The sequence below is a fragment of the Chiloscyllium plagiosum genome, chromosome 12, assembly GCF_004010195.1.
Source record: "Chiloscyllium plagiosum isolate BGI_BamShark_2017 chromosome 12, ASM401019v2, whole genome shotgun sequence".
NCBI lineage: Eukaryota > Metazoa > Chordata > Chondrichthyes > Orectolobiformes > Hemiscylliidae > Chiloscyllium > Chiloscyllium plagiosum.
The window spans coordinates 53,842,313-53,866,079 of record NC_057721.1 but is presented as its reverse complement, the minus strand read 5'-3'; the positions used below and the strand labels follow the sequence as shown (position 1 = coordinate 53,866,079).

The following is a 23,767-nucleotide window of genomic DNA, read 5'->3' as shown; positions in this document are numbered from 1 at the left end:
GTCGGGGAGTCCAGAACTAGAGGGCATAGGTTTAGGGTGAGAGGGGAAAGATAGAAAAGAGATCTAAAGGGCAACTTTTTCCCACAGAGAGAGGTACATGTATGGAACGAGCTGCCAGAGGAAGTGGTGGAGGCTGGTACAATTGCAACATTTAAGAGGCATTTGGATGGGTATATGAATAGGAAGGGTTTGGAGGAATATGAGCAGGTGGGACTAGATTGGGTTGGGATATCTGGTCGGCATGGACGGGTTGGACCGAAGGGTCTGTTTCCATGTTGTACATCTCTATGACTCTATGACGTCTCCTATTTCTTGGTTCCTGAATATTATTTTATGTTCCTCAGCCTCATAAGAGGCCTACATTAATTTTAATCTCTCTCTTCCTTTTCATATATTTAATGAAAGACACTCTTGCTGTCTGTCCCAACATGTTTACTCTCAAAGTTTATTTTCTCACATTTTATTTGGTACTATTTTGTTTGTTTTTAACCCTTCCCCAAAATTCAGGACATTGTAAGTTTCTTCTTTTGATTTGATGCTATCCTGATTTATGGTGTACTGTGTTCTCACTATCCACTGGAGTAATGCCAGATGATTGGAGGGTGGCAAATGTTATTCCCTTGTTCGAGAAAGGGAATAGTGAAAATCCTGGGAATTATAGACCATTCAGATTTACATCAGTGGTGAGCAAAGTATTGGAGATGATTCCGAGAGACAGGATATATAATTACATAGAAAACTATAGTTTGATTAAAAATAGTCAGCATGGCTTTGTGAGGGGCAGGCCATGCCTCACAAACCTTGTTGAATTCTTTGAGGATGTGATAAAACACATTGATGAAGGTAGAGCAGTGGATGTGGTGTATCTGAATTTGAGCAAGGCATTTGATAAGGATCCCCATGGTCGACTCATTCAGAAAGTAAGGAGGCATGTTTGTCTGGATACAGAATTGGCTGGCCCATAGAAGACAGAGGTTGGTGTTAGTTGAAAAGTATTCAGCCTGGAGCTCGATAACCAGTGCTGTTCTGCAGGGATTGTTTCTAGGACCTCTGCTCTTTGTGATTTTTATAAGTGACTTGGATGAGGAAGTGGTAGGGTAGGTTAGTAAGGTTTGCTAATGAAGCAAAGGTTGGTGGAGTTGTGGATCGTGTGGAAGGCTGTTGTAGGTTGCAACAGGACATTGTCAAGATGCAGAACTGGGCCAGTAAGTGGCAGATGGAGTTCAACCTAGAAAAGTGTGAAGTCATTCACTTTGGAAGATTGAATTTGAATGCAGAATTCAGGGTTAAAGGCAGGATTATGGCAGTGTGGAGGAACAGAGGGATCTTGGGGTCCTTGTCCATAGATCCCTCAAAGTTGCCACCCAAGTTGTTAAGAAGGAGTATTGTGTGTTGGCTTTCATTAGCAGGGATTAAGTTTAAGAATTGTGGGGTTATGTTGCAGCTCTGTAAAGCCCTGGTTAGATCACATTTGGAATATTGTGTTCAGTTCTGGTCACCTCATTAGAGGAAAGATGCAGAAGCTTTAGAGAGGGTGCAAAGGAGATTTACCAGGATGCTGCCTGGACTGGAGGGCATGTCTTTTGAAGAAAGGTTGAGGGAGCTATGGCTTTTCTCTTTGAAGCAAAGGTAACTTGATTGAGGTGTACAAGATGTTGAGAGGCATGGACAGAGTGGATAGCCCGAGACTTTTTCCCATTGCGGAAATGTCTGTCACGAGGGAGCATAATTTTAAGGTAATTGGAGGAAGGTTTAGGGGAGATGTCAGAGGTCAGTTCTTCACACAGAGAGTGGTGGGTGTGTGGAATGCGCTGCTGACAGTCATACTAGAGTCGGATGGATTAGGGACATTTAAGCCACTCTGGGATAGGCATATGGAAGATAGTACAATGAAGGGTAGTTTAGTCTGATTTTAGAGTAAGATAAAAGGCTGGCACAACATTGAGGGCCGAAGGGCCTGTACTGTGCTGTACTGTTCTATGTTCTGTATTCTCTATGTTCTATATTGTTGCCATTAACTTGGATGAATTTAAGGGCAGCACAGTAACTCAGTGGTTACCACTGTTGACTCACAGCACTAGGGTCCCTCAGGCAACTGTCTGTGTGGAGTTTATATATTCTGCCCATATATGTGTAGGTTTCCTCCCACAGTCCAAACATGTGGATTGGCCATGCTAAATTGCCCATGTTGTACAGGCTAGGTAAATTGGCCATGAGAAATACACATTTATAAGGATTGGGTGGGTCATTCATTTGAGTCAAATCGCTTGCTTCTACAGTGTAGGGATTCTATATTGATAATGCTGCCATTAGTAGTGGAATAGTTGCTTTTGAAATTCTTGGCTATGCGTGATAGTTCGGAGCCTTTTGACCTAGTTCCTTTTTGATGATAATTTCACTGACAGTTCTGATTTCTGTCCCTCCAGAGTGAGAAGATATCTTTGTTTCCTTTTAGCACAGTGATGTCTGATGGCTGTCCTTGACCTACACAGGCCACAAGACTACTCGAGCATGTCAGCTCACAGACCGAGACAAAGGCTGCCGTGGTTTCTAACCACAATGCTTGCTTGTTTCTGAGAGGACAGAAGAAAACTGTATCTTTTGACTCATGTTCACAGTCTTCAGGAAGTCCACCTTTTAACACTGAACTGACTTTTAATCCAACTTAATGCTCTATCTCCATCACTGTTGACCCCATTACTGAGTTTTGCATCATTTGCAAACCTCTAACTAAGACTGCATCATTTACAAATTTTTAAAGCGTAATGGACTAAAACTGAAGTTTGGGGAAAGCTATTACAAAAAGTGAGGGTGTAGGATCAAGCTCAACGGCTCTTTCAAAGCGTTAGAAGAGCTATTCTGGGCGAAATGGCCTCCTTTAATGCTACAAGTTTCTGCAATTCTACAATTGTACTGTTACATTCTGGAAAGAGATGTGCCTTAAATGAGCTCCACTCTATCTGGTTGCTGAAAGAGTACAAGTATTGCTTGTTTACAAGGCCTTGTCCACTTTGCAGAATTGGTTTGTCTTCCATTTCTGCCTGTCCTCGTTTCCAAGGATTGGTCCACTGACTTCCACTGGATTGACCATTCTTATGGGCCAAATATTTTGTCAATGCCTTCTGCAAGATATCTGACCAGGTAGTGGCCTCACTCTTATCATGGCACAGGACCTAAACCTGGAATTGCTGGCTCAGAGATAAGGATGCTACCACTGCATCATAAGACCTTGCATTTGTCCATCGGGTTCACTGAAAACCAGACATGATATATGAAAGAGACAAGGATTAATAGTTCCAGCCCTGAGAAAAAAACAACTGAGGCCTGGCAATCAATGTATTGGTGGTACTGTTGATGTCTGCTTTGTTCCACAAATCCGGACGACACAGGTTTTCTGTATAACAGCAGTAGCTTTATTATCGGACAGCTGACGGGAGATTCAAAGCGTCTCTAATGTAGCTGTGTGTCTGCTTGTAGTGACTCTTCCTCATGAATCTCTGCCCTACACCCAGAGACAGTATATTTTATAGGAATTGAACAAAGACTTATCAGTCACATGGTTGATTGTCATTACATAGTTTAAAGTAGGTAATTATGGATTTACAAAACCCGATGAATGTCAATGTCCTGTAATAACGTGTGAATGGACTATAGCAACCGATTATCGTATCTTCCATGATTACCTGTTGATGGAAAGAAATTAAGGCAGAAAGGTTTTGCTTGTTACGAATGGGGAACTCACATACTTATGCTAATATGGAAGAGAGGTAAATGGGGGGGTTCACATACCTATATTAATATGGGGGGGGGGGGGGGAAGTGAATGGGGATTCACATACTATGCTAATATGGAAGTGAGGTAAGACAATGGGAGAGGGAGGCAGTTAACTGGGTTGGTGACAGGGCTATTCGTCCTGTCTGGAAAGGACAAAGGTCTTGTCTGGGCTTACTTGCATGGAATGGGAAAAATCCTCATGCATGGACTAAGAGTACAGGCTTTCAGTTGCTGTTGCAGTAAGTCCTTTGGTAGTGGGATTTTTAACCCTAAAGTCCCCAATGTGCCCCAAAAGAGAGGTAAAGCATGGACCTAATCCCTCTGTGACATTTTAACTTCCTCATTCCCTCCTTTTGATCATTTGATGACCAACTAGCCCCGCCCATGCCCATGCAACGACCCTGCTCCCTTTCACAGAGCCTGCTGTGGAAGCATTCGGACAACGGTGGCCAGAAGCGCCAGAGCTGGCTAAGTTCTTAGGAATGCAAATAGATCCCTGTCGAGGGAGAGAACATTCCCACCCAGGTGAGGATTCCGGTGAGAGACATTCTGGATCTCTGGGGTGATGGCAGGTTGCCCAAAACTCGAATGCGAGGAAAAACATATCCCATACAGCATGGCCCCTCCCAATCTGAGGGAAGCCAAGGGTAGGCTTTCAACCCGCAAATAAAATATGTGCCATTGTAAGCTGTCTCCCCCCCCCCCCCACCCCCCACAGCCTGGGAACAGGATTATTCTAGAAGTGGCCTGAGGTTCTTTTGGGGATGGTGGATGAGTCAAATATAAAGTACCCATATTCTGTTAAGTTCTGATGGTAGATGAACACTCACCCATTCCCACAGAAGTGCCTTTGGTGGACTTCCGTTCCCATCTGAAACAAGTGGTGTTGTCCATGGTATTGATGAGAACTACAAGGGAGGGGGGCTTATGTGATTGGTTATAACTGGGGTGATACCAGTCCTTGAATGAGGTCAGGTTATACCCTGCTAACTGCCACTCCCATGTGTCCTCGGTGTTAACAAGATCACTGGACAGACCTCTACGCCATAGCCATTTGGCCAGCTCATGGCAGGGAAAAGGCACTGGCCACAAAGAGATTCCTCCTACCAATTAGAGTGGGATATGGGCACATACCCAGCAGTGGATATCTCTCCCTGTTACATGGGCCGTCTGATACCTTTTTGCACCGAGCCTATCATGCTGAGGGGTTTCAATTTGGGATCTACCCTTTCTGAAGGCTCCATCTCCCAAAGTCACCAAGGTCACAAGTATGGGAAACATTATCCTTAGTGGTTGTCTACTTTCACACTGACTCTTTTGCAGTCAGTTCTATGTATCCACTGGGGATGCCCTTGTACTTTCACAGCCATGGGGGTGGTTAATAACACCTGGAATGGTTCTTTACATCTTGATCCAAGCTTTTTTCATTCCTAGTCTATCAGGATGAAGACCCCTGGCTCGGCAGCGGGGTCGTTTCCTTCAGGTAGATCGTCGCTTTCTCTGTAAGCCTGGCATACCTGCGAATGCAAACTTTGGAGAGATTTGGTTAGCCTCTGTAGGTACATCCCCACCTCCTCTCCCAGGGTGTTCATATCTAGTCTCTCAGGGAGGGGGGGTGTAGGACTATCCCAGGTCCCCATGGGTTTCCCGTAAATTATCTCAGCAGGCCTGGTCTTGCTAGAAGGGGTAACCCTCATGTGGAATAGGGCTAGGAGGAGGACCTTCAACCAGTTTAGGCCTGTTTGTTGTTATAATTTTGCCAGCTTGTTTTTTAGCGTACCATTTGCTCGTTCTACAACTCCAGCCGCCTTTGTTTGGTGGAAACCGTGGAATTGTTGTTTTATCGCTAGTTCCCTGCAAATTTCCTGGTTGATTTTGGTCATGACGTGTGGCCCATTATCAGAGCTAATAGTCACCAGTAGTCCATATCGGGGAATTATTTCCCCTCAGCAGTATTTTTACTACTGTTGCAGCCGTGTTGTCCGTCATTGGAATTGCCTCAATCCATCTGCTGAAGACATCTATTATTACCAAACTATACAAATAACACTGTACTTTGGGTAGTTCTACAAAATCCAGTTGTAAACGATTAAAACGCCCACCAAGCAAGGGGGTGGTTCCCGAACAGCAAGGCATCCCTTTTCCAACATTTGTTTTTTTTTCAGATTAGGCATGCTTATGCTTGTTCCTCAGCTGTCTTCTGGAAGTCGGGGTGCCACCAGGTCTGTAACAAAGTGTTGACCATTCCCTCATTGCCTAGGTGGGTACAGTTATGTACATAGTCTACTAAAATAGGTAAAAGCAAAGAGGGAACACAGACCTGTTTTGCAGGGGTCATCGATAGATTGGTATGGGCGTCTATGATGCACCTCATCTGTGACCACAGCCTATGTTCCTCTGCAGAGGTGTCTACCCTGTAAGTTAAGTATCTCACCCAGTTCTGACATACCCGTCCTGATACGTTTTGTGATCAGAGGTTGCTGTGACCCCAATGGAACTAGGAGTGGGGGGAGTAATGCTTCCTTTTTGGTGGTGGCATCTACCTGTGCATTGCCCTTAGAGACCCTGTCAGTTGCACCAGTATGGGGTAAGCATTTGACCACTGCTAGGCTGGAAGGTAACTGGTAAGGCCTGTACGAGATTGTATACAAAAACAGCGTGACTAATGGGTTGCCCTGTAGAGGCTAAAAATCCCCTATTTTCCCATAGGGCACCGTAGTCGTGTGTGATGCCAAAAAGCATAGCAAGAGTCCAAACTGCCGAAAATATTGGCCAAACTGCTCTCAGCCAGGATACAAGCCTGCGTGAGGGCAAACAATTCAGCTTTTTGTGTTGATAGTGAGGTTTCCAAGCCTGTGCATTCAATCACCTCATCATCAGTAGCAATTGCATATCCAGAGTGTCACTGACCGTCAGGTGAAATATAGGAGCTGCCATCCACGTAGAAGGTGAAGTCTCCATGTTTAAAGGGTAAGTCAGCTAAATCGCCATTATCAGAGGTGAAAAGGTGGTTCCATAGCAGGCAATCATCTTCGAGAGATGAGAGGTGCTGTGGCGGTTCCATCAGGTAAGTGGCCGGATTCAGGGTGGTGAATTGAGAGAAGGTCAGTAGTGGGTTGTTGAGTAGGGCTGCTGCTTCATATTTGTTCTGGCGTGGCTGTGTTAAATATTGAGTCTGCTGGGAGGTGAGAAGGTTGACAACAGAGTGTGTGGTTAGAACCCGCACTGGCTGGTGTAGGGTGATGTTTGAGGCAGCTGATACGAGGACATGTCTAGCAGGAAGTACCTGTGAGCAGGGCGGGAAGCCAGCTGCTACTGGGTCCAGTTTGGTTAAGAAGTATGCCACTGGTCATTTCCTGTCTCTGAGAGTCTGGGCGAGGACAACATCCATCCTTAATGATAACATACAGTTGGAACGGTCGATTGTACAGGGCTCAGCCTAGGGCTGGGGCTGGTGGAAGGCTGTTTTTTAGCTCGGTGAATGCTGTCAGCTGCTCGATTGTAAGAGTGAAGTTGGGGGGGGGGGCATTGGTTGATGCCAGCGGAGTCAGTAGGCGAGTCTGCAGGGTGACATTCGGAATCCATTGCCTACAGAAAATTAAAAGTCCAAGGAAGGCTCGCATTTGTTTAGAGGTCGTAGGTGGTGGGGTTTCTGCAATGGGCCGAATGTGTTCTTCCATCAATTGTCATTCCCCTGTGGAGAGGAGACTCGCCAAAAATTTCACCTCCTTTTGACAGCGCTTGACCTTTATGGGGCAGAACCACATACCAAAGGGAGTGTACAAAGTTCAGTAATACTGTGGTATCGGTCTCACAGTTTGACAGGCTGTTACTGGCGATGAGCAGGTTGTCTACATATTGAACAATGGTAGTTCCTTGCGGGAGTTTCAGGGTCCGTAACTGATTATGGAGGGTTTGGGAGAATAGAGTCGTTGAGTGGACAAATCCCTGGGTCAGGTGGGTCCAAGTACATTGCTGGCCCTGGTAGGTAAAGGCAAATAAATATTGAGAGTCCGGGTGTAGCGGGATGGAAAAGAAGGCATGCTATAGATCAATAATGGTAAAGATGCAAGCATCAGCTGGTTTGCAACTTAATATGACAGCCAGGATTGGGACGAGAGGGTGTAATGGGCCATAATCTCATTGATCTTCCTCAGATCCTGCACAAGCCTCCAGTCCCGTCAGCCTGGGTTGGGTTCTGGGAAGATTGTTGCAAGGTGACTTGCACGGGACCAAGATACCTTGTGCCAGAAAAGAGTCAATGAGGGTTTGGATTCCCAGTTCTGCCTCTGGTTTGGTGGGAAACTGTGCGATTGAAGGCAGGCTATGGTTTGCCTTTAGTTGTGTTTGCATGGGACGGTAAGGGGTGCAGCCAACTTCATGGTGGTAACGTGTGAATGGATTACAGAAACTGATTATCGTATCTTCCATGATTACATGTTAATGGAAAGAAATTAAGGCAGAAAGGTTTTGCCTGTTACAAATGGGGAACTCACATACTTATGCTAATATGGAGGAGAGGTAAATGGGGGGATTCACATACCTATGTTAATATGGGGAAGGGAAGTGAATGGGGATTCACATACCTATGCTAATATGGAAGTGAGGTAAGACAGTGGGAGAGGGAGGCAGTTAACTGGGTTGGTGCCAGGGCTATTCGTCCTGTCTGGAAAGGACAAAGGTCTTGTCTGGGCTTACTTGCATGGAATGGGAGATTCCACATGCGTGGACTGAAAGAGTACGGGCTTTCAGTTGCTGTTGCAGTAAGTCCTTTGGTAGTGGAATTTTTAACCCTAAAGTCCCCAATGTGCCCTGAAAGAGAAGTAAAGCTGATTGCTCTGTGACATTTTAATTTCCTCAGTACTGGTCCTATATGAGTGTACAATATGAGTCACACTGGTATGTGTCATTCTCAAGATTTACAACTTTCCTTCTAGAAAGGGAACATTTCTTCACCCAATAATTTGGCATCTAGATTAAAATTACAAAATTTGAATGTACCATCAGTATCTACTTCAACTCCTTTCTCTATGAAATTATCCGTCTGCCAAGTTGTAATATCTCTAATTCCGGAGTTACCTGCAACGGATGCATTGTGTATTCACATGGCTTTATACAAATAGAATGAAAAATCCAATGTGACCTCTGGTAACAAATATATTCTGAGATTTGTTTTAGTGATTTTTGTTGTTTTATTGTTGCAGATTTAAGAAGGACGTGAACACACTGTTTATTCTGGTGAACAGTGAGCTCCAAGCATGGACAAACAAGTTAGTAAAGGCTCATCGCAGCCCTGCTCCAAGTGCCGTTTGCATTTCAGGGTGATGAAACTGATTATAGTGCTGGTACTTTTGTCTATGATTGTGATGGTGTTTAAAATACAGGTGCGTAGAATGATAAAACAGCAATCATATTAAATAAGGCTTAACATTGCAGCGTTTGAAAATGTGAGTGTGTATGTTGATTGTGAGAAATTTGTTGAGGTTTAGGTAGTGAATGTAGTGTTTTCTTAAGGAAACACTCTCTATCTAATTTTAAGTATTTTATTTTTCTTTTCGAAAGCCATTGACACTCCTAAGCTGACAAAATTCCACTGGCAACTGTAGTTCCCTGGCACCTTGCTCAAAAAGCAACTATTCATGTTGGAGCCTTGAAAATAAACATTGACAATGATACATCGCCAAAACTTACTCCTGCTAAGGTTAAATGTGCTCACAGCTAAAGTACAAATTTCCCGCAAGGTTTACTGGATAGTAACCAGGTTCAGAAGATTGTTACAATTAGATGAAGAGGTGAACGGCTTGGCTCTTCTCAAACTCCTCACCCGGCCACAGCAAATGCTTTAGCTTCTTTTCTAGCATGATTATAGTTCATTTGAGACATTAAGGACCCTTTTGCAAGGTTTACTAGAGTGAAAGAAAGATGAATTTTATCATTTACTAAGCCTGAGAAAAATAATCAAGATGCAACATCAAACACATGCACACAAACACAAGTACAAAGTTTAACAAAGGATAGTGTACAATACAAAAGAGAAGTTAAAAGAATATGCAGTTTAAAGTCTTTAGGGGGCATTGGAGGTGAATCCCATGGTTGGTTTGCAGTGTCCTGGATCAGCAGCAGCAGCCATGAATATGGCAGACATCACTCGATATGTCACTGGTTGCTTTGACTTTCCTGAGCAGAAAGTGGGAGAGAGAACAAGTTCCTGTGTCCATTGTGCTGCCAAAGCACTTGTTTGAATTCCACTCACTCCTATGTTCCCCTGTCTGTGGTCATTGTTTCCAAACTAAATAATTGCAGGCAAGACCTTTCATTTCCAATATGTGAAACTTATCATCAAGATGTAGATTAAAGAAAGGACATGGAAGTTTCCATGCCTGACTGGTTTCAATCCATTTTGATAGTTATGAAAATCAGATGATGGAAGCTGCAAATTAATAGTCCATATTTAATCACAATTATGACCTGCTGCTTATTTTAGTTTCCTAACCCATACTCATTTAAAAAAAACTTCTTTACGATTGCTTAGCAGGGATCAGTTAACTTTACAATAAACACCGACTGAACTTGACATCTACCCAGTCTACATAGCTAAGTTGCATTAGGGAAGACATTCAAGGTTAACTTCACACTTCGTCTGGTGACTTGCCGATGATCTCACCCCAATTCAAGGCTACAGGATAATTTACATAAAAATGACAGTTACCATCACCCACAGTGTTGCAGCAGACCTGTCCCTCATAAAAGTAGTGAACCTTGGAGACACAGAGGATACTTAGATTGGCCTGGAGGCAAGAAGTCAGAATTTTAATTCTAATATTCTGATAGCCTTTTGAGAATGATAGTCAACACAAAAAGGATTACTGTAAATTACTGCTGTCTTCAGTCTCTGCTTAGCTCATAAGGAAATTGTTGCCTGTATGGTGCTGATCAGGGCATTTTAAACCAAATTTCTGGTGATTCCTGCAAAGTGTGACAGCAATGCAACAGAGATGTTGGCAGCATTGGTGAAGCACAGATTCAGGAGCAGAGGAGTATGGAAAGGGAAAACAATTTTTCTCCAGGTATGAGTCTGGAGGAGCAGGAGTATATATTGAGCCATCCCCTGACCCAGCTTCCACTATCTGCTCCACAATTACAATTGACTGTTTGCTAGGTTTTTCAAACTCATACAGATTCCCATTCCATCCTTATTTTCTGAATACCGTGAAGCAGCTCTGCATTTTTGACAGGATATCCTGATCAGGGCAGCTTCAGAAATGGCAAGTTGTAATTGTATTCTTAAAGGTCCCTCATAGCTTCGAGCAGTTCCTTTTTCACAGCAATCAGCTGTTGTATTCTGTAATGGAAAGGTCCAGCATCAGAGACAGTCACTTTGATTACTGCAGTCAAGTGTAAGACAAATGTGAAGTCAGGGTACCAGGATAGTAGGGTGCCAAACGGGAAGAGAATAGGTGCCAGGTTGCTGGGATGTAAATTAGCAAGGGGGCCGTTAAGTATTGGATTGTTTAAGCAGACAGGGATGATCGGGAGGTATTGGATATGGCAGGGGACTGAGGAAGGGGCTTATTAGGTCCTGGAGGGGTAGTGTCAAATCTGCTGAGAGGGAAAGGTTGGGATGAGAAGGATGTTGATTTGGGGGTGTGTGCAGGGCAGGGTAGTTGCTTCTAGTGGTGGGATGGGGAAGTCGATACTGGGCAGGAGAAGGTGTTTTTGGGTTTGGGGTGGGAGTGAAGTCTGCACTGCAGGTAAGAGCAGGCCATCAGACCCAGAAATGCGGGTTTCTGATGAATAATGATTTTGTTTTTGTGTGTGTGTTTGTGTGTCTGTATGTGTGCGCATTTCTGTCTTTTTGTGTGTGCTTGTACGTGTCTGTATGTGTGCGCATGTCTGTTTGTGTGTGTGTGTCTGTATCTGTGCACATGTCTGTTTTTGTGTGTGAGTGTGTCTCTGGGTTTGTGTTTTCTCTCCACTCCTCCAAGGTGCACAAATGGAATGACTCTCAACAGTATTTCAGCTTGTTTCACATCTACTGCTATCATCCCCTTACTTCCTGGCTAAATCTTTCTGCAGCCTCTCCTCACTGAAAAACATGTTTTTGTTATTTTCCTTTGACACTTAGCAGTTTCACATTCTCTGATTCCTAACTTCTACTTCTTACCGTGAACATTCTAAAGCTGCGATCATCTTCACGTGCCTGTGCTCTCCTGGAGCAGTTTTCAACATCCTCTAATCCAACATCATCCTGAACAACTCACTGAAACTTTACCCCTTTTTTTTTTAAAATGCCTTCTTCTTTCTTGGCCATACATGGGTGTGTTTTGGAGAGTAAACCTAAAGTAAATCTCCATAATTTGTTGTTTTATAAAGTTGTAACTTTCCACAGACTCATAACGAATCAATCTTGGGAACAAGTTGGAAGAGTTATCCATCTCCAAAGTTCTATTCTACAACTGTACAACTAAAAGAGAAGGAAACATCTCTTCGGACAGAAAGACTGGTGCAATGTGGCTACCAGAATCACAGCTTCACCCCTGAAGAAAGGTCAGAGGGAACGCTCCTTATGAAAATGATCGAATGGCCTAAACCCCCCAACTCTGCTGTGCCCTTTCAGAAAAGCAGCAACCCAGCACATGTTCACTTTGTAATTTTAAATTCTGCAAAGACTTTCTATGTGGGGGATCAGCTACAAGTGATGCTGCAGATGTATGATTTTGAAGGTCACCCAAAGCGATATGGGGGTGACTATCTCCAAGCTCGGATCCACACCCCAGCTTTAAAAGCTGGGTCAGCAGGAACTGTTATAGACAAGCAAAATGGAACTTACTATATCAATTTTACTTTATTCTGGCCGGGGAAAGTTGAAGTCTCTGTTTTACTGGTTCATCCCAGTGAAGGGATCCAAGCACTTAAAAGACTACGTGAGGAACAACCAGAGAGAGTGTACTTTCAAAGTACATTCAAATCAGGAGCTGTCTCCGAGACCACTGTGTGTAATCTTTGTTTGTCTCAATCTCAACCACTCTGTAACTTTACTGATATCAGAACTGGGGAGCCCTGGTTTTGTTACAGACCTAAAGAACTTCCGTGCTCTGCTCGTGTCACCCACACAATGGGAGGTTATCAGCAGAATCTCTTAATAGGAGAAGAAGGACTTTACTTCCAAAGGTATGTCACTGATTCAAAACCCTTAGGTGGTGTTCCCTGCTGAGAGTATGGGATTCAATAGTGTACTTTGTGGAACTGTCAATGCTGGAGAATCAATGTAAAAACATGAATTCACTCACTTCTTGGGCATGTGTTTGCATTAAATTGGAGATTGGAAGCTGTTACATATCGTTGCTAATTTAATATATAAGCAGTCTAAATGTCAAATGAAAATTGTGAATCATCCTATGACATGAATGAAGTTCAGAGAATTGCAGGGACAGAAAGAATAAACCTAAGACTACATCTTCAGTTAAAGCTAGCAGTTACATAGAAAATGAAAAGACAAAGCTCACGACTATGTAACTGAAAGTGCATAGCATTCATTGCAAAGTGAACAAATCAATAGTCATCATTGAAGTAACTAAATATCACTGCATAGATATTATAGAAATGTGGCTGCGAGATGATCAGAATTGTATCCTGATATTGAGAGGCATATCACATTCAAGAAAAATACAGAGCTATGTCAAGGTGTTGGACTAGCACTATTAATCAAGAATGGCATTGGTGCAATAGTTAGAAATGATCTTAGCTCAAGAGTTCAGGATGAAGAACAGCTTGGGTGGAGATGATGAAAATTATAGGTGATGTTGTTAAACATGTAAACTGGAAGAATTTAGGTAATAGCCTGGAGTTCATAGAATGCTGTTGAGGTAGTTTCATAGCAGCACATTCTGGAACTGACCAGAAAATAATTTACAGAAGTGTTGTATTACGCCATTGAAAAGGATTCATGAATGACTTTAGAGTAAAGGCATTCCTTGGTAGCAGTGATCATAATATGATTGAATTTTACTTTGATTGAAAGGGAGCAACTTAAGTCTAAGACTAAAATATTTTAAACTTAAATAGGGGAGACCATTTGAGAATTAAAACTGAGCTTGTTGTAGTAAACAAGGACAGTAGGCTAGGGAATAAATCCTTAGAGATATAGTGGCAAACAATTACATGGAGATTACAGAAAACTTGGTACAATATATTTGTGCTACGAAGAAAAATTCCAAGGAAAGACCTACCATCTGAAGAAGTTAAGTAAGCAACAAATGTAAGGGAAAAAACATATAATTGCACAAAGGCAAGTGGCTGGTCAGATGACTGGACAGCATATAATTAACAGCAAAGAATGACTATCAAATTAATCAGAAGAAATACATAAAAGAAGCTAGCTAGAAATGAAAGAATAGATCCCAAGAATTTCTCCAGACATTTAAAAAAGCAAAGAGTAAGTAAATAACGAATGTGCTAAAAATAAACCAAAGAATGTGGATGATAGAAATGTGAAACAAAAATGGAAATCACTTGAATATTTCAGCAGCTTTGGCAGCATCTGTTGAGATAAAGCAGAGGTAACGTTTCAGATCCAGTGATCTTTCTTTAGAACTGTGCGTTTGTTCTCAATTGCATGAGAATAGTGGGTCAAAAAGTATTAGTAATGAAGTGGTAAAATGAATAAAATGAATAAAGTGATAAAATGAATAAATATTTTGCTTCTGAATTGATGGGATGCAAAAGAAAGTGTGGTAACAGGTATAGATTGGGAAGTGGAAGGGAGACAGGAACTTGGTGAAATTACAAACACTAAGGAAGTGTGACCGAGCAAATGATGGAGCTGGGGACTGAGAGATCCTTGGGTCCTGATCAACTTCATTCTAGGAAAATAACAGAAGTGGCTCGTGACGTAGTAGGTGCATCGCTGATAATTTTCCGAAACACTCTCGATTAAGGAAAGATTCTATCAGACTGGAAAGTAGCAAATACAATCCCTCTATTCAAGAAGGGATGAGAGCAGCAAATTCTAAAATATGGGTCAGTTAGCCTGACATCTGTTATGAAGAAGCTGTTAATATCAATCATTAATGAGGTTATGACTGTAGACTTTGAAGAACGCAAGTTAATTGGGAAGAGTCAGCATGGTTTGATGAAAAAGAAACAATAGTTAAACAATTTATTGAAGAGTTAGGGACCTGAACTCAAAGCACTCCAAGAAAGCTGGTAGGAATTTAAAATGAGTTAAAAGTTCTGGAACCTAAAAGTTCTGGGCTCAGTGGTTAGCACTGCTGCCTCACAGCGCCAGGTCCCAGGTTCGATTCCAGCCTCAGGCGACTGTCTGTGTGGAGTTTGCACATTCTCCCTGTGTCTGTGTGTGTTTCCTCCATGTGCTCTGGTTTCCTCCCACAGTCCAAAGATGTGCATGTCAGGTGAATTGGCCATGCTAAACTGCCCATAGTGTCAGGTGCATTAGTCAGAGGGGAAATGGATCTGGGTGGGTTACTCTTCAGAGGATCGGTGTGGGCTGGTTGGGCCAAAGAGCCTGTTTCCACACTTTAGGGAATCTAATCTAATCTAAAGCTCGTCTCAGTAATAATAATCGTGAAAATTATCATTGACTATTGTAAAAACTCATTGGGTTCACTTAATGTTGTTAGAGGTAGGAAGTCTGCCATACTGAACCATTTTGGTCTATATGTAGCTTCAGACCCACATCAATATGATTGATTTGTAACTTCTCTTTGAAATGGCCTGGCAAATTACTCAGTTCAAAGATAATTAAGGATGGGCAACAATTGAAGGAATAATAAAACTACAGTTTCTTGCTGCTATATAGTGTCAGTGTTGGATCTAGCTGTATCACTTATCTTCAAAGCATTCTTTTCTTTTACTTCTCCAATAGGTTTGACTATGATTGCTATCAGTTTTACCAGACATTGCCTAAGATTGCCATATGTATTGTAATTCAGATAGCTTTACCTGTCTCCTTTTGCTGTACACTTCTTCTGAGCCTGAGGCGACCATGTTTTTTTAAATTAAGCATTGTCGTTTCTGACTCTTTCAACACATCTTCAGTAAAAGGATTTATTTCTGCAGCAGTTACTGCAAGTCAGGGATTGTTTTAAGACAGCTGATGTTTTCCTGTCATCAGTTTCAAAAGCTCAACAGGTATTCCTAAAACCACTGGAGACAGCCAAAGCTTATCCACCATCAGGAGATTCCCTATTCACACAAATCTATACCAACAATAGCAAATTATGGACAACCTCAACTATTACAAGTTTGAAAATAAAAACATTTTTAAAATTGATTCCATACAAGCAGCAGGTAAACAAATTCGAACAAACCTCATATTGGTACATATTATTTCACAAATTTTCTTGAACAGCAATTCTCATCATTTGCCAGCATCAGCAATTGTGTCTTACCAGACAAAAATGAGAATGCTTAATCTTTAAACATACAATTGCCACAATGAGCCTGCTACCTTCTCCTTGTGGCGGAGAAACCTAATGACTTATCATCATTTTTTTCCTATTTGCACTGCATTTTCTGAAGGTGCATTTTGTACCCTTGTAAATGCTATGGTTGTACAAAGTTTGGGAGAAGATTTGTAACTCGGGTGCTCGTTGTTGTGGTTCTGTTCGCCGAGCTGGGAATTTGTGTTGCAGACGTTTCGTCCCATGTCTAGGTGACATCCTCAGTGCTTGGGAGCCTCCTGTAAAGCGCTTCTGTGATCTTTCCTCCGGCATTTATAGTGATTTGTACCTGCCGCTTCCGGTTGTCAGCTCCAGCTGTCCGCTGCAGTGGCCGATATATTGGGTCCAGGTCGATGTGCTTATTGATTGAATCTGTGGACAGATTCAACACAAATTCCCAGCTTGGCGAACAGAACCACAACAGCTATGGTTGTACTTCATGACTTACAACATGGTTAACAGTGGTTAACACTGCTGCCTCACAGCGCCAGAGACCCGGGTTCAATTCCCGCCTCAGGCGACTGACTGTGTGGAGTTTGCACGTTCTCCCCGTGTCTGCGTGGGTTTCCTCCGGGTGCTCCGGTTTCCTCCCACAGTCCAAAGATGTGCAGGGTCAGGTGAATTGGCCATACTAAATTGCCCGTAGTGTTAGGTAAGGGGTAAATGTAGGGGTATGGGTGGGTTGCGCTTCGGCGGGTCGGTGTGGACTTGTTGGGCCGAAGGGCCTGTTTCCACACTGTAATCCAATCTAATCCAATCTAATCTAATCTAAAAAACATTCAGCTTTCACACATCTTTTTATATGACAACGAAAACATGTCAGCATCTTGAAACGGTCCTGACCTCCAGACTGCCTCTCATAACTACTGTGAAGATACTCTGTTTTACCCTCCCACGCAAGCCAATTTGTTCACTTTGATCTGATACCTTATCTCTTCAGTTTTTCTCTAAGGTTAAAGAGAAAGGCTTGTTGCTAATTTGCTTATAAGATAACTCATGTTCATCAGAAGGTTTTCTTACCTTAGAAACTTTATGGTGTTCAATGAGAGAGCTTATTCCCAGCAGAACACTAATTTTAAATTCTTCTGTTAAGTGTTACTTCTCGAAGGTTATCACAGGCTTGTTTGGTCTTCATCGACCTATGCAACCGTTCTCATATCATTTCCCAATCTCTACCAAATTCTACAAAAGATTCCTTTATTAATTTCTGTCTGGAAACCTCTGACACTAACTCTTATGCATTGAAAATACCAGTTTTTCAGTATGACATAGCCACCAGACTGTACATCTGAAATAGCTGAATATGCCTCTGTAATCCTCCTTATAAATATGTTCTGTATTAAATGACCTTTTGAACAGCATTGTTTAATGGTAGTTTTCCCAGTGAAACAAAATACATTCAGACTTTTCTTCAACAAATTCAGGCCCTAAATGATTAATCTTTGTCGAATTGAAACCACAAGCTCAATGTATTGATACCCATTCAGGTCATAGAGTCATAGAAATTCACAGAACTGAAACAGACCCTTTGGTCCAACTTGTCCATGCCGACCAGATATCCCAAATGTATCGAGTCCGATTTGCTAGCACTTGGTCCATATCTCTCTTAAACCTTCCCTATTTATATACCTATCCAGATGCCTTTTAAATGTTGCAATTATACCAGCCTCCACACTTCCCCTAACAGGTTATTCCATAATTCACCAGCCTCTGCATGAAAAATATAGTCCTTAGGTCCCTTTTATATCTTTCCCCTCTCACCTTAAACCTATGCCGTCTAGTTCTGGACTTCTCCACCCCAAGGAAAAGACTTTGTCCAATTACCCTATCCATGCCCCTCATGATTTTATAAATCTCTATAAGGTCACCTCACAGCCTCCAATGTTCCAGGGAAAACAGCCCCAGCCTATTCAGGCTCTCCCTGTAGGTCAAACCCTCAACCCCAGCAACATCCATGTAAGCCTTTTCTGAACCCTTTCAAGTTTCACAACATCCAGAATTGAAGCTGTCCTCAATGATTTAAATGTTACTTTTATTCTCTTATTCTAATTCATGCATTTTTCTTGAAATCTAACGCTTTGATTTTCTTTTACCTTTTTGCCGTTTACTTTTTCTTTCTCTCTCCCTTTCGAAATCTAATTCAGGTTGCTGAATTTTTCTTTAGAGTCATAGAGTCACAGAGATGTACAGGATGGAAACAGATCCTTCGGTCCAACTTGTCCATGCCAACCAGATATCCCAACCCATTCAAGTCCCGCTCGCCGGCACCTGGCCCATATCTCTCCAAATCCTTCCTATTCATGTACCCATCCAGATGCTTTTTAAATATTGCAATTATACTAACCTCCACCACTTCCTCTGTCAGCTCATTTCATGCACATACTACCCTTTGCATGAAAAAGTTGCCCCTTAGGTCTCTTTTATATATTTCTCCTCTCAACCTAAACATAAGCCTTCTAGTTCTGGACTCCCCCACCCCAGGGAAGAGACTTTGTCTATTTATCCTATCCATGCCCCTCATGATTTTATAAACCGCGATAAGGTCACCCCCCAGCCTTCGATGCTCCAGGGAAAACAGCCCCAGCCTAGTCAGCCTCTCCCGCCTCTCCCTATAGCTTAAATCCTCCAACCTCTTTTCTGAACCCTTTTGAGTTTCACAACATCTTTCTGATAGGAAGGAGACCAGAATTGCATGCAATATTCCAAAATATTTATTTTGTAAGTATTTTTATTGAGAAAAAAGGTTTTAAATTGTTTTACAAAATTACCAATCACTGCAAAACAGTATAACAACCTTATAATATAATGACAATAACAGTAAACAAACTACTATTCTACTCCACAAACCACTGAGGAGAGAGAAAAAATCCTGCAAAAACTTCAATTCAATAAATAACTAAAAAAACTAAATTAAACCAAGGTAAATTAAATTACATTCAGTTACCGCACTCCGCGCAATCCCACCAAAGCTCCCCATCACCCGGAGCATCAGTAAGCAAACCCGTATTTGTTCAGAATTCTTCCTCCCAAGGGCCCCTGGACCGCTAATCACAGCCCTCATGACTACACAAAGGCCCTGAACAAAATAGCCAACAAGTCTGCATCTATATAATTCAGAAAGGGTTGCCACGTTCTATAAAGCAGTTCTGTTTTCTGATGCACCATACTCATAAGGAAGTCCGGGGGATGTGCTCCATAACTAATCTACGCCACCCCAAGAGTCCCGGCAGATTCTCCGACACCCAGCTCATCAGGATGTTCTTCCTCACACAGAATGAAAGAATATTCAACAGTTTCTTCCCATGCGCATCCAAAGAAGGGAGATTTGGCAAACCCAAAAGGAGGGATACTAGATCCAACTGAACCTCAGTTCCCAAGACCTCTTCCAAAACACTCGCTATAACACCCCAATACCTACGAAGTTTGAGGCATGACCACAGGCAATGAGTAAGAGTACCAACAGCTGTTTTACATTTGGGACACATTGGGGATGCTCATGTCTTAAATTTCACAAGCTGCTCCGGTGCCAAATGAGTCCTGTGGAGTACCTTCAATTGCATTGCCTGCGTCCTCTTACAAATTGAAATCTTCCTTACATTCTCCCAAATATCCTCCCATGCCCATGGCGAGATCTCCACCCCCAATTCTTGAGTCCAGATTCTGCACAGCCACTCCATGTCCTTTGAAAAATTACCTCCGAACAAGTGATAGAGGGTGCTGACTGAGAGAGCGCCCGTAGACCAAAGCACCCTCCTCTCTATATTGGAGTTATAGGGACGAACCATCAATGTAGTCTTTTTCTGTATAAAGTCCCTAATCTGTAAGTAATGAAAGGTCCCTCCTAGATAGCTCGTATTTCTGACTCAGCTGCTCGAAAGACCTCCCCGTCAAATAAATCTCCCAAACAGAAGACTCCTCTCGACTTTCAGCATTCAAAACCAGAGTCCATTGACCCTGGCTGGAATCCTAACATTCCCACTATGGGAGTGTACAGGGAAGTCTTTTGTAAGTTACCCTCACCATGCAGCATCATTCTCCATGCATTAACCATGTTAAGGACAATCAGCTTTCTGCAATGGTCCATAACATTCCTCACTTTGTCCATGAACAAATTGATGAGGGGCCATTTTGTCTGGGGGGCCTCAATGTCCAACCAGATTGACCGTGGCTCCTGGCAAACCAAAGTAGCCACATTGGGTAGTCAGGAACTCAACTGATATTTCTTAAAATCTGGGAAATCCAAACCTCCCATCCCCTGTGGAAGCTGCAATTTGGCAAGCTTAATAAGAGGCTGCCTGTGATGCCAGATGAAAGATCCAAGCCAACTGTTAAACAACCATAGTGCTTGCCTAGGCAACATCAAAGGCAGCATTCGCATGGGATATCATAAACAAGGAAGAACTTTCATTTTGACCAGAGCTATTCTATCTAACCAGGATATCGGAAGATCCCCCCAGCGCTGAAGGTCCGGTCTTATTTTCTCTAGCAACTGCTAGAGAAAGTTAGCTTTATACAATTGATCAAAGGCCGGGGTGATAAAAATGCCTAAATCCAGGAAACCTCCCTGTGACCACCTGAAAGGGAAATGGGTTCCATTCCCAAGATTGGATATTCTAGTAAAGACTCACAAAGGCATGGCCCCTGATTTCATAAAATTAATTTTATACCCTGAAAACAAACCAAATAGATTAATCACTTGTATTAAATGGGGCACAGATGTCATTGGATCAGTTAAAAAGAGAAGAACGCCATCCGCGTAAAGGGTGATCTTATGCCTGCCTGGGCAATTACGTTGGGATCCCTCCCTGTAGCCTCTGCCAATGGCTCAATCGCCAATTAAATAATAGTGGCGAGAGAGGGGACCTTTGTTGGCTGCATCTGCCAATACTAAAATTATCTGACCGTATACCATTCATGAAAGCCGCTGTTTTCGGGTCACTATATAACACTGCCACCCACCTGGCAAAAACCCCTCCAAGACCAAACCGCTCCAGGACATAAAAGAGGTATGGCCTCTCCACCCGGACAAACACTTTCTCCCAAGCTTGGAATCGACCTTTGCTGGCATACCTGGACTATGTTTAATACTCTTCTAATATTATTAGTAGATCTATGACCCTTAATAAAACCTGCCTGGTCCTCCTTTACAATGAAGGGCAAGAGCCTCAACACCAGCATTTTTGACAGAATTTTAAAATCTATGTTCTATAACAATATCGACCTGTACGAAATGCAATCCTCTGTAGCTTTCCCTTTCTTGAGAATGAGAGAAATATTTGCTTCTCTCACAGAGGATGGGAGGTAGTCCTGATGTACGAGTCACTATATGTATCCAACAGTGGCCCAGCCAGCTTGTCTATAAACTCCTTATAAAACTCACTTTGAAATCCGTCTGGGCCGGGCACTTTACCGCTCTGGAGCTGTCTCACCACCTCCTGTATTTCTTGGATTGTCAGAGGGGCATTCAGAAAAGACGTCTGCTCTGACGTTACACCAGGAAGGTCCAGGGTCTTAAAAAAAAAACTGCATCTTTGACAATATGTCCTCACAGCCCTCTGACCAGTACAGTTCAAAGTAAAACTTCCTAAATGCTGCATTCATCTTTTTGGCATCGCAAGTAAGAGTGCCAGCACTCTCTCTGATGGATGTGTCAGACTGGGGGCATTCTTCGTTCTGGCCAGGTATGCTAGATATCTACCTGGTTGATCACCATATTCAAACAACCTGTGTTTCACAAAAGAGAGTTCTCTCTTTGCTGTCTGGGTGAACGCAGCATTCAAAATAGCCCTGAGGGCTATAATCCACTTTAATTTGATTACAGTCGGTCTGTCAAAGTATGCTAACTCAGCTGCCTTCAGGCAAGCCTCAAATAAACGCTGCTGCTCTCCCCTCTGCCTCTTCTGGGTCGCCAAGTAAGAAATAATCAAATCCTGTGAATAGGCCTTGGCAGTCTTCCACATCACCGATGGATTACTGGTTGTACCCAAATAAATCTCCCAAAAGATTTCAAATTCCCGTGAAAAATACTCTTATAAACTTGCTTTCTTTCAAGAGGAAAGGATCCATGCACCAGTGCCGTGGGCCTGTCCTGTTACCACTGACCTTAACCTCCATGTACACTGCCACATGATCGGAAATGGCTATGTTCCCGATTCTGCAAGGTAGCACCAAATTCAAAAAGGTCAAAGGGGCAAAAAACATGTCAATCCTGGTATAGCACTGATGTGGATTAGAGAAAAAGGTGAAATCCCACCTTCGGCGTGAAGATATCTCCACACGTCCACCAATCCCAGCTCCCTGTTCAGGTCCACCAGCTGCCTAGATTGCGGGGTCATACCCGCAAGGCCACTAGGCATCCTGTCCACTTCAGGGTCAATAAGTCGGTTAAAGTCTCCCCCTATAATTTTGCAATACACCCCAAGGGCCATCAACCTGGAAAGCACATCAGTTAAAAATTTGAGGGCATATGCCAGGGGGCAAAATTCACTCAAAATCCCATACTTCTTTCCATGCATTAATGCTTTAAGAATCATAAACCTCCCATATTCATCCTTAATTTGGTCTAACAGTTGAAATGGGAGAGTCTTCTGGATGAGTACAGCAATTCCTCTACTTTTCGAATTAAAGGATGAGAAAAACACCTGTCCAAACCCTCTTTGCTGTAACTTCAAGTACTTTTTATCGGTTAAATGTGTTTCTTGCAGCAAGGCTACATCGACCTCTCTTTTCTAAGGCTTGAAAGTATCTTTTTTCTTTTAATTGGTGAATAACTTCCCTTAACATTCCAGGTGCACCATTTAAATGAATGGTTAGCCGTAGCTGTCTGAGACAGTCCATGACCCCCCAGGAGGAAGAACCCCATTTATAGCGCACCAAGAGAAAGCAGCAAACAGTTTGTATGAATTTAAAAATACAACTACCAAAATTACCGAATCAAAACTTCTAACAACTACCTCTACAACAAACCAACATATAACACAAATGAAAGGAGACTTTCCCCCTTGCCTACAGGAGGCGCTCATACTACCCACTAATCCCCTCCATCGCTCCTTCTAGTCGAAGCCGTGCCCCAGTCCCAGACAACACAAATTAAGAAAAAGTTGCACACATAACAAGCGAGTTAAAAGTGGGCGCTAAACCTGCCCCATCTATACTTTAACCGTAGGCACATCTGGTAGAAAAGAAATACATAAACCTGTCCCCCCCCCAGCCACCCACCCACCCTATCCCATGCCAAGGGAGAAGAACAAAAAGGAAATGATGAGAAAAAGGAGCAAAGAATAACGGGAGGGGAGAGAGAAGGGAGAAGAGAGAGAAAAACAAAAAAAATAATTAGGACCCACACATATAATAATTAGGACCCGACAACCAGATAAACTAAGCAAATTATAGAGAAAAACAAAGTAAACATTATTGTCCATATTATTCAAACCAGCTAGTCTATTTTAAAGTATCCAGGAGGTCCTTAGCTTTTTCTGGTGAGTCAAAATTAAACACGGACCCTCCATGGCTGAAACATAATATTGCCAGAT

At 42.6% G+C, this 23,767-nt stretch overlaps 1 protein-coding gene across 4 annotated transcripts in view; it reads left to right on the top strand.

Annotated features, from left to right (window-relative positions):
* Window positions 1-23,767, top strand: part of LOC122555564 (NXPE family member 3-like) — a 72,771-nt gene that overhangs the window by 7,532 nt on the left and 41,472 nt on the right. For 2 of the 4 annotated variants that reach the window (XR_006313302.1, XM_043701591.1), the window contains exons 2-3: window positions 8,979-9,158; window positions 12,164-12,945. Coding sequence is in view for 3 of the 4 variants with exons in the window: in XM_043701591.1 (XP_043557526.1) it covers window positions 9,033-9,158; window positions 12,164-12,945 (908 nt within the window). In the remaining variant the exon portion in view is untranslated. Of the gene's footprint in view, window positions 1-5,977; window positions 5,997-8,978; window positions 9,159-12,163; window positions 12,946-23,767 lie in introns of those variants that run through there. The other 2 variants (XM_043701592.1, XM_043701593.1) reach the window with 2 other exon arrangements.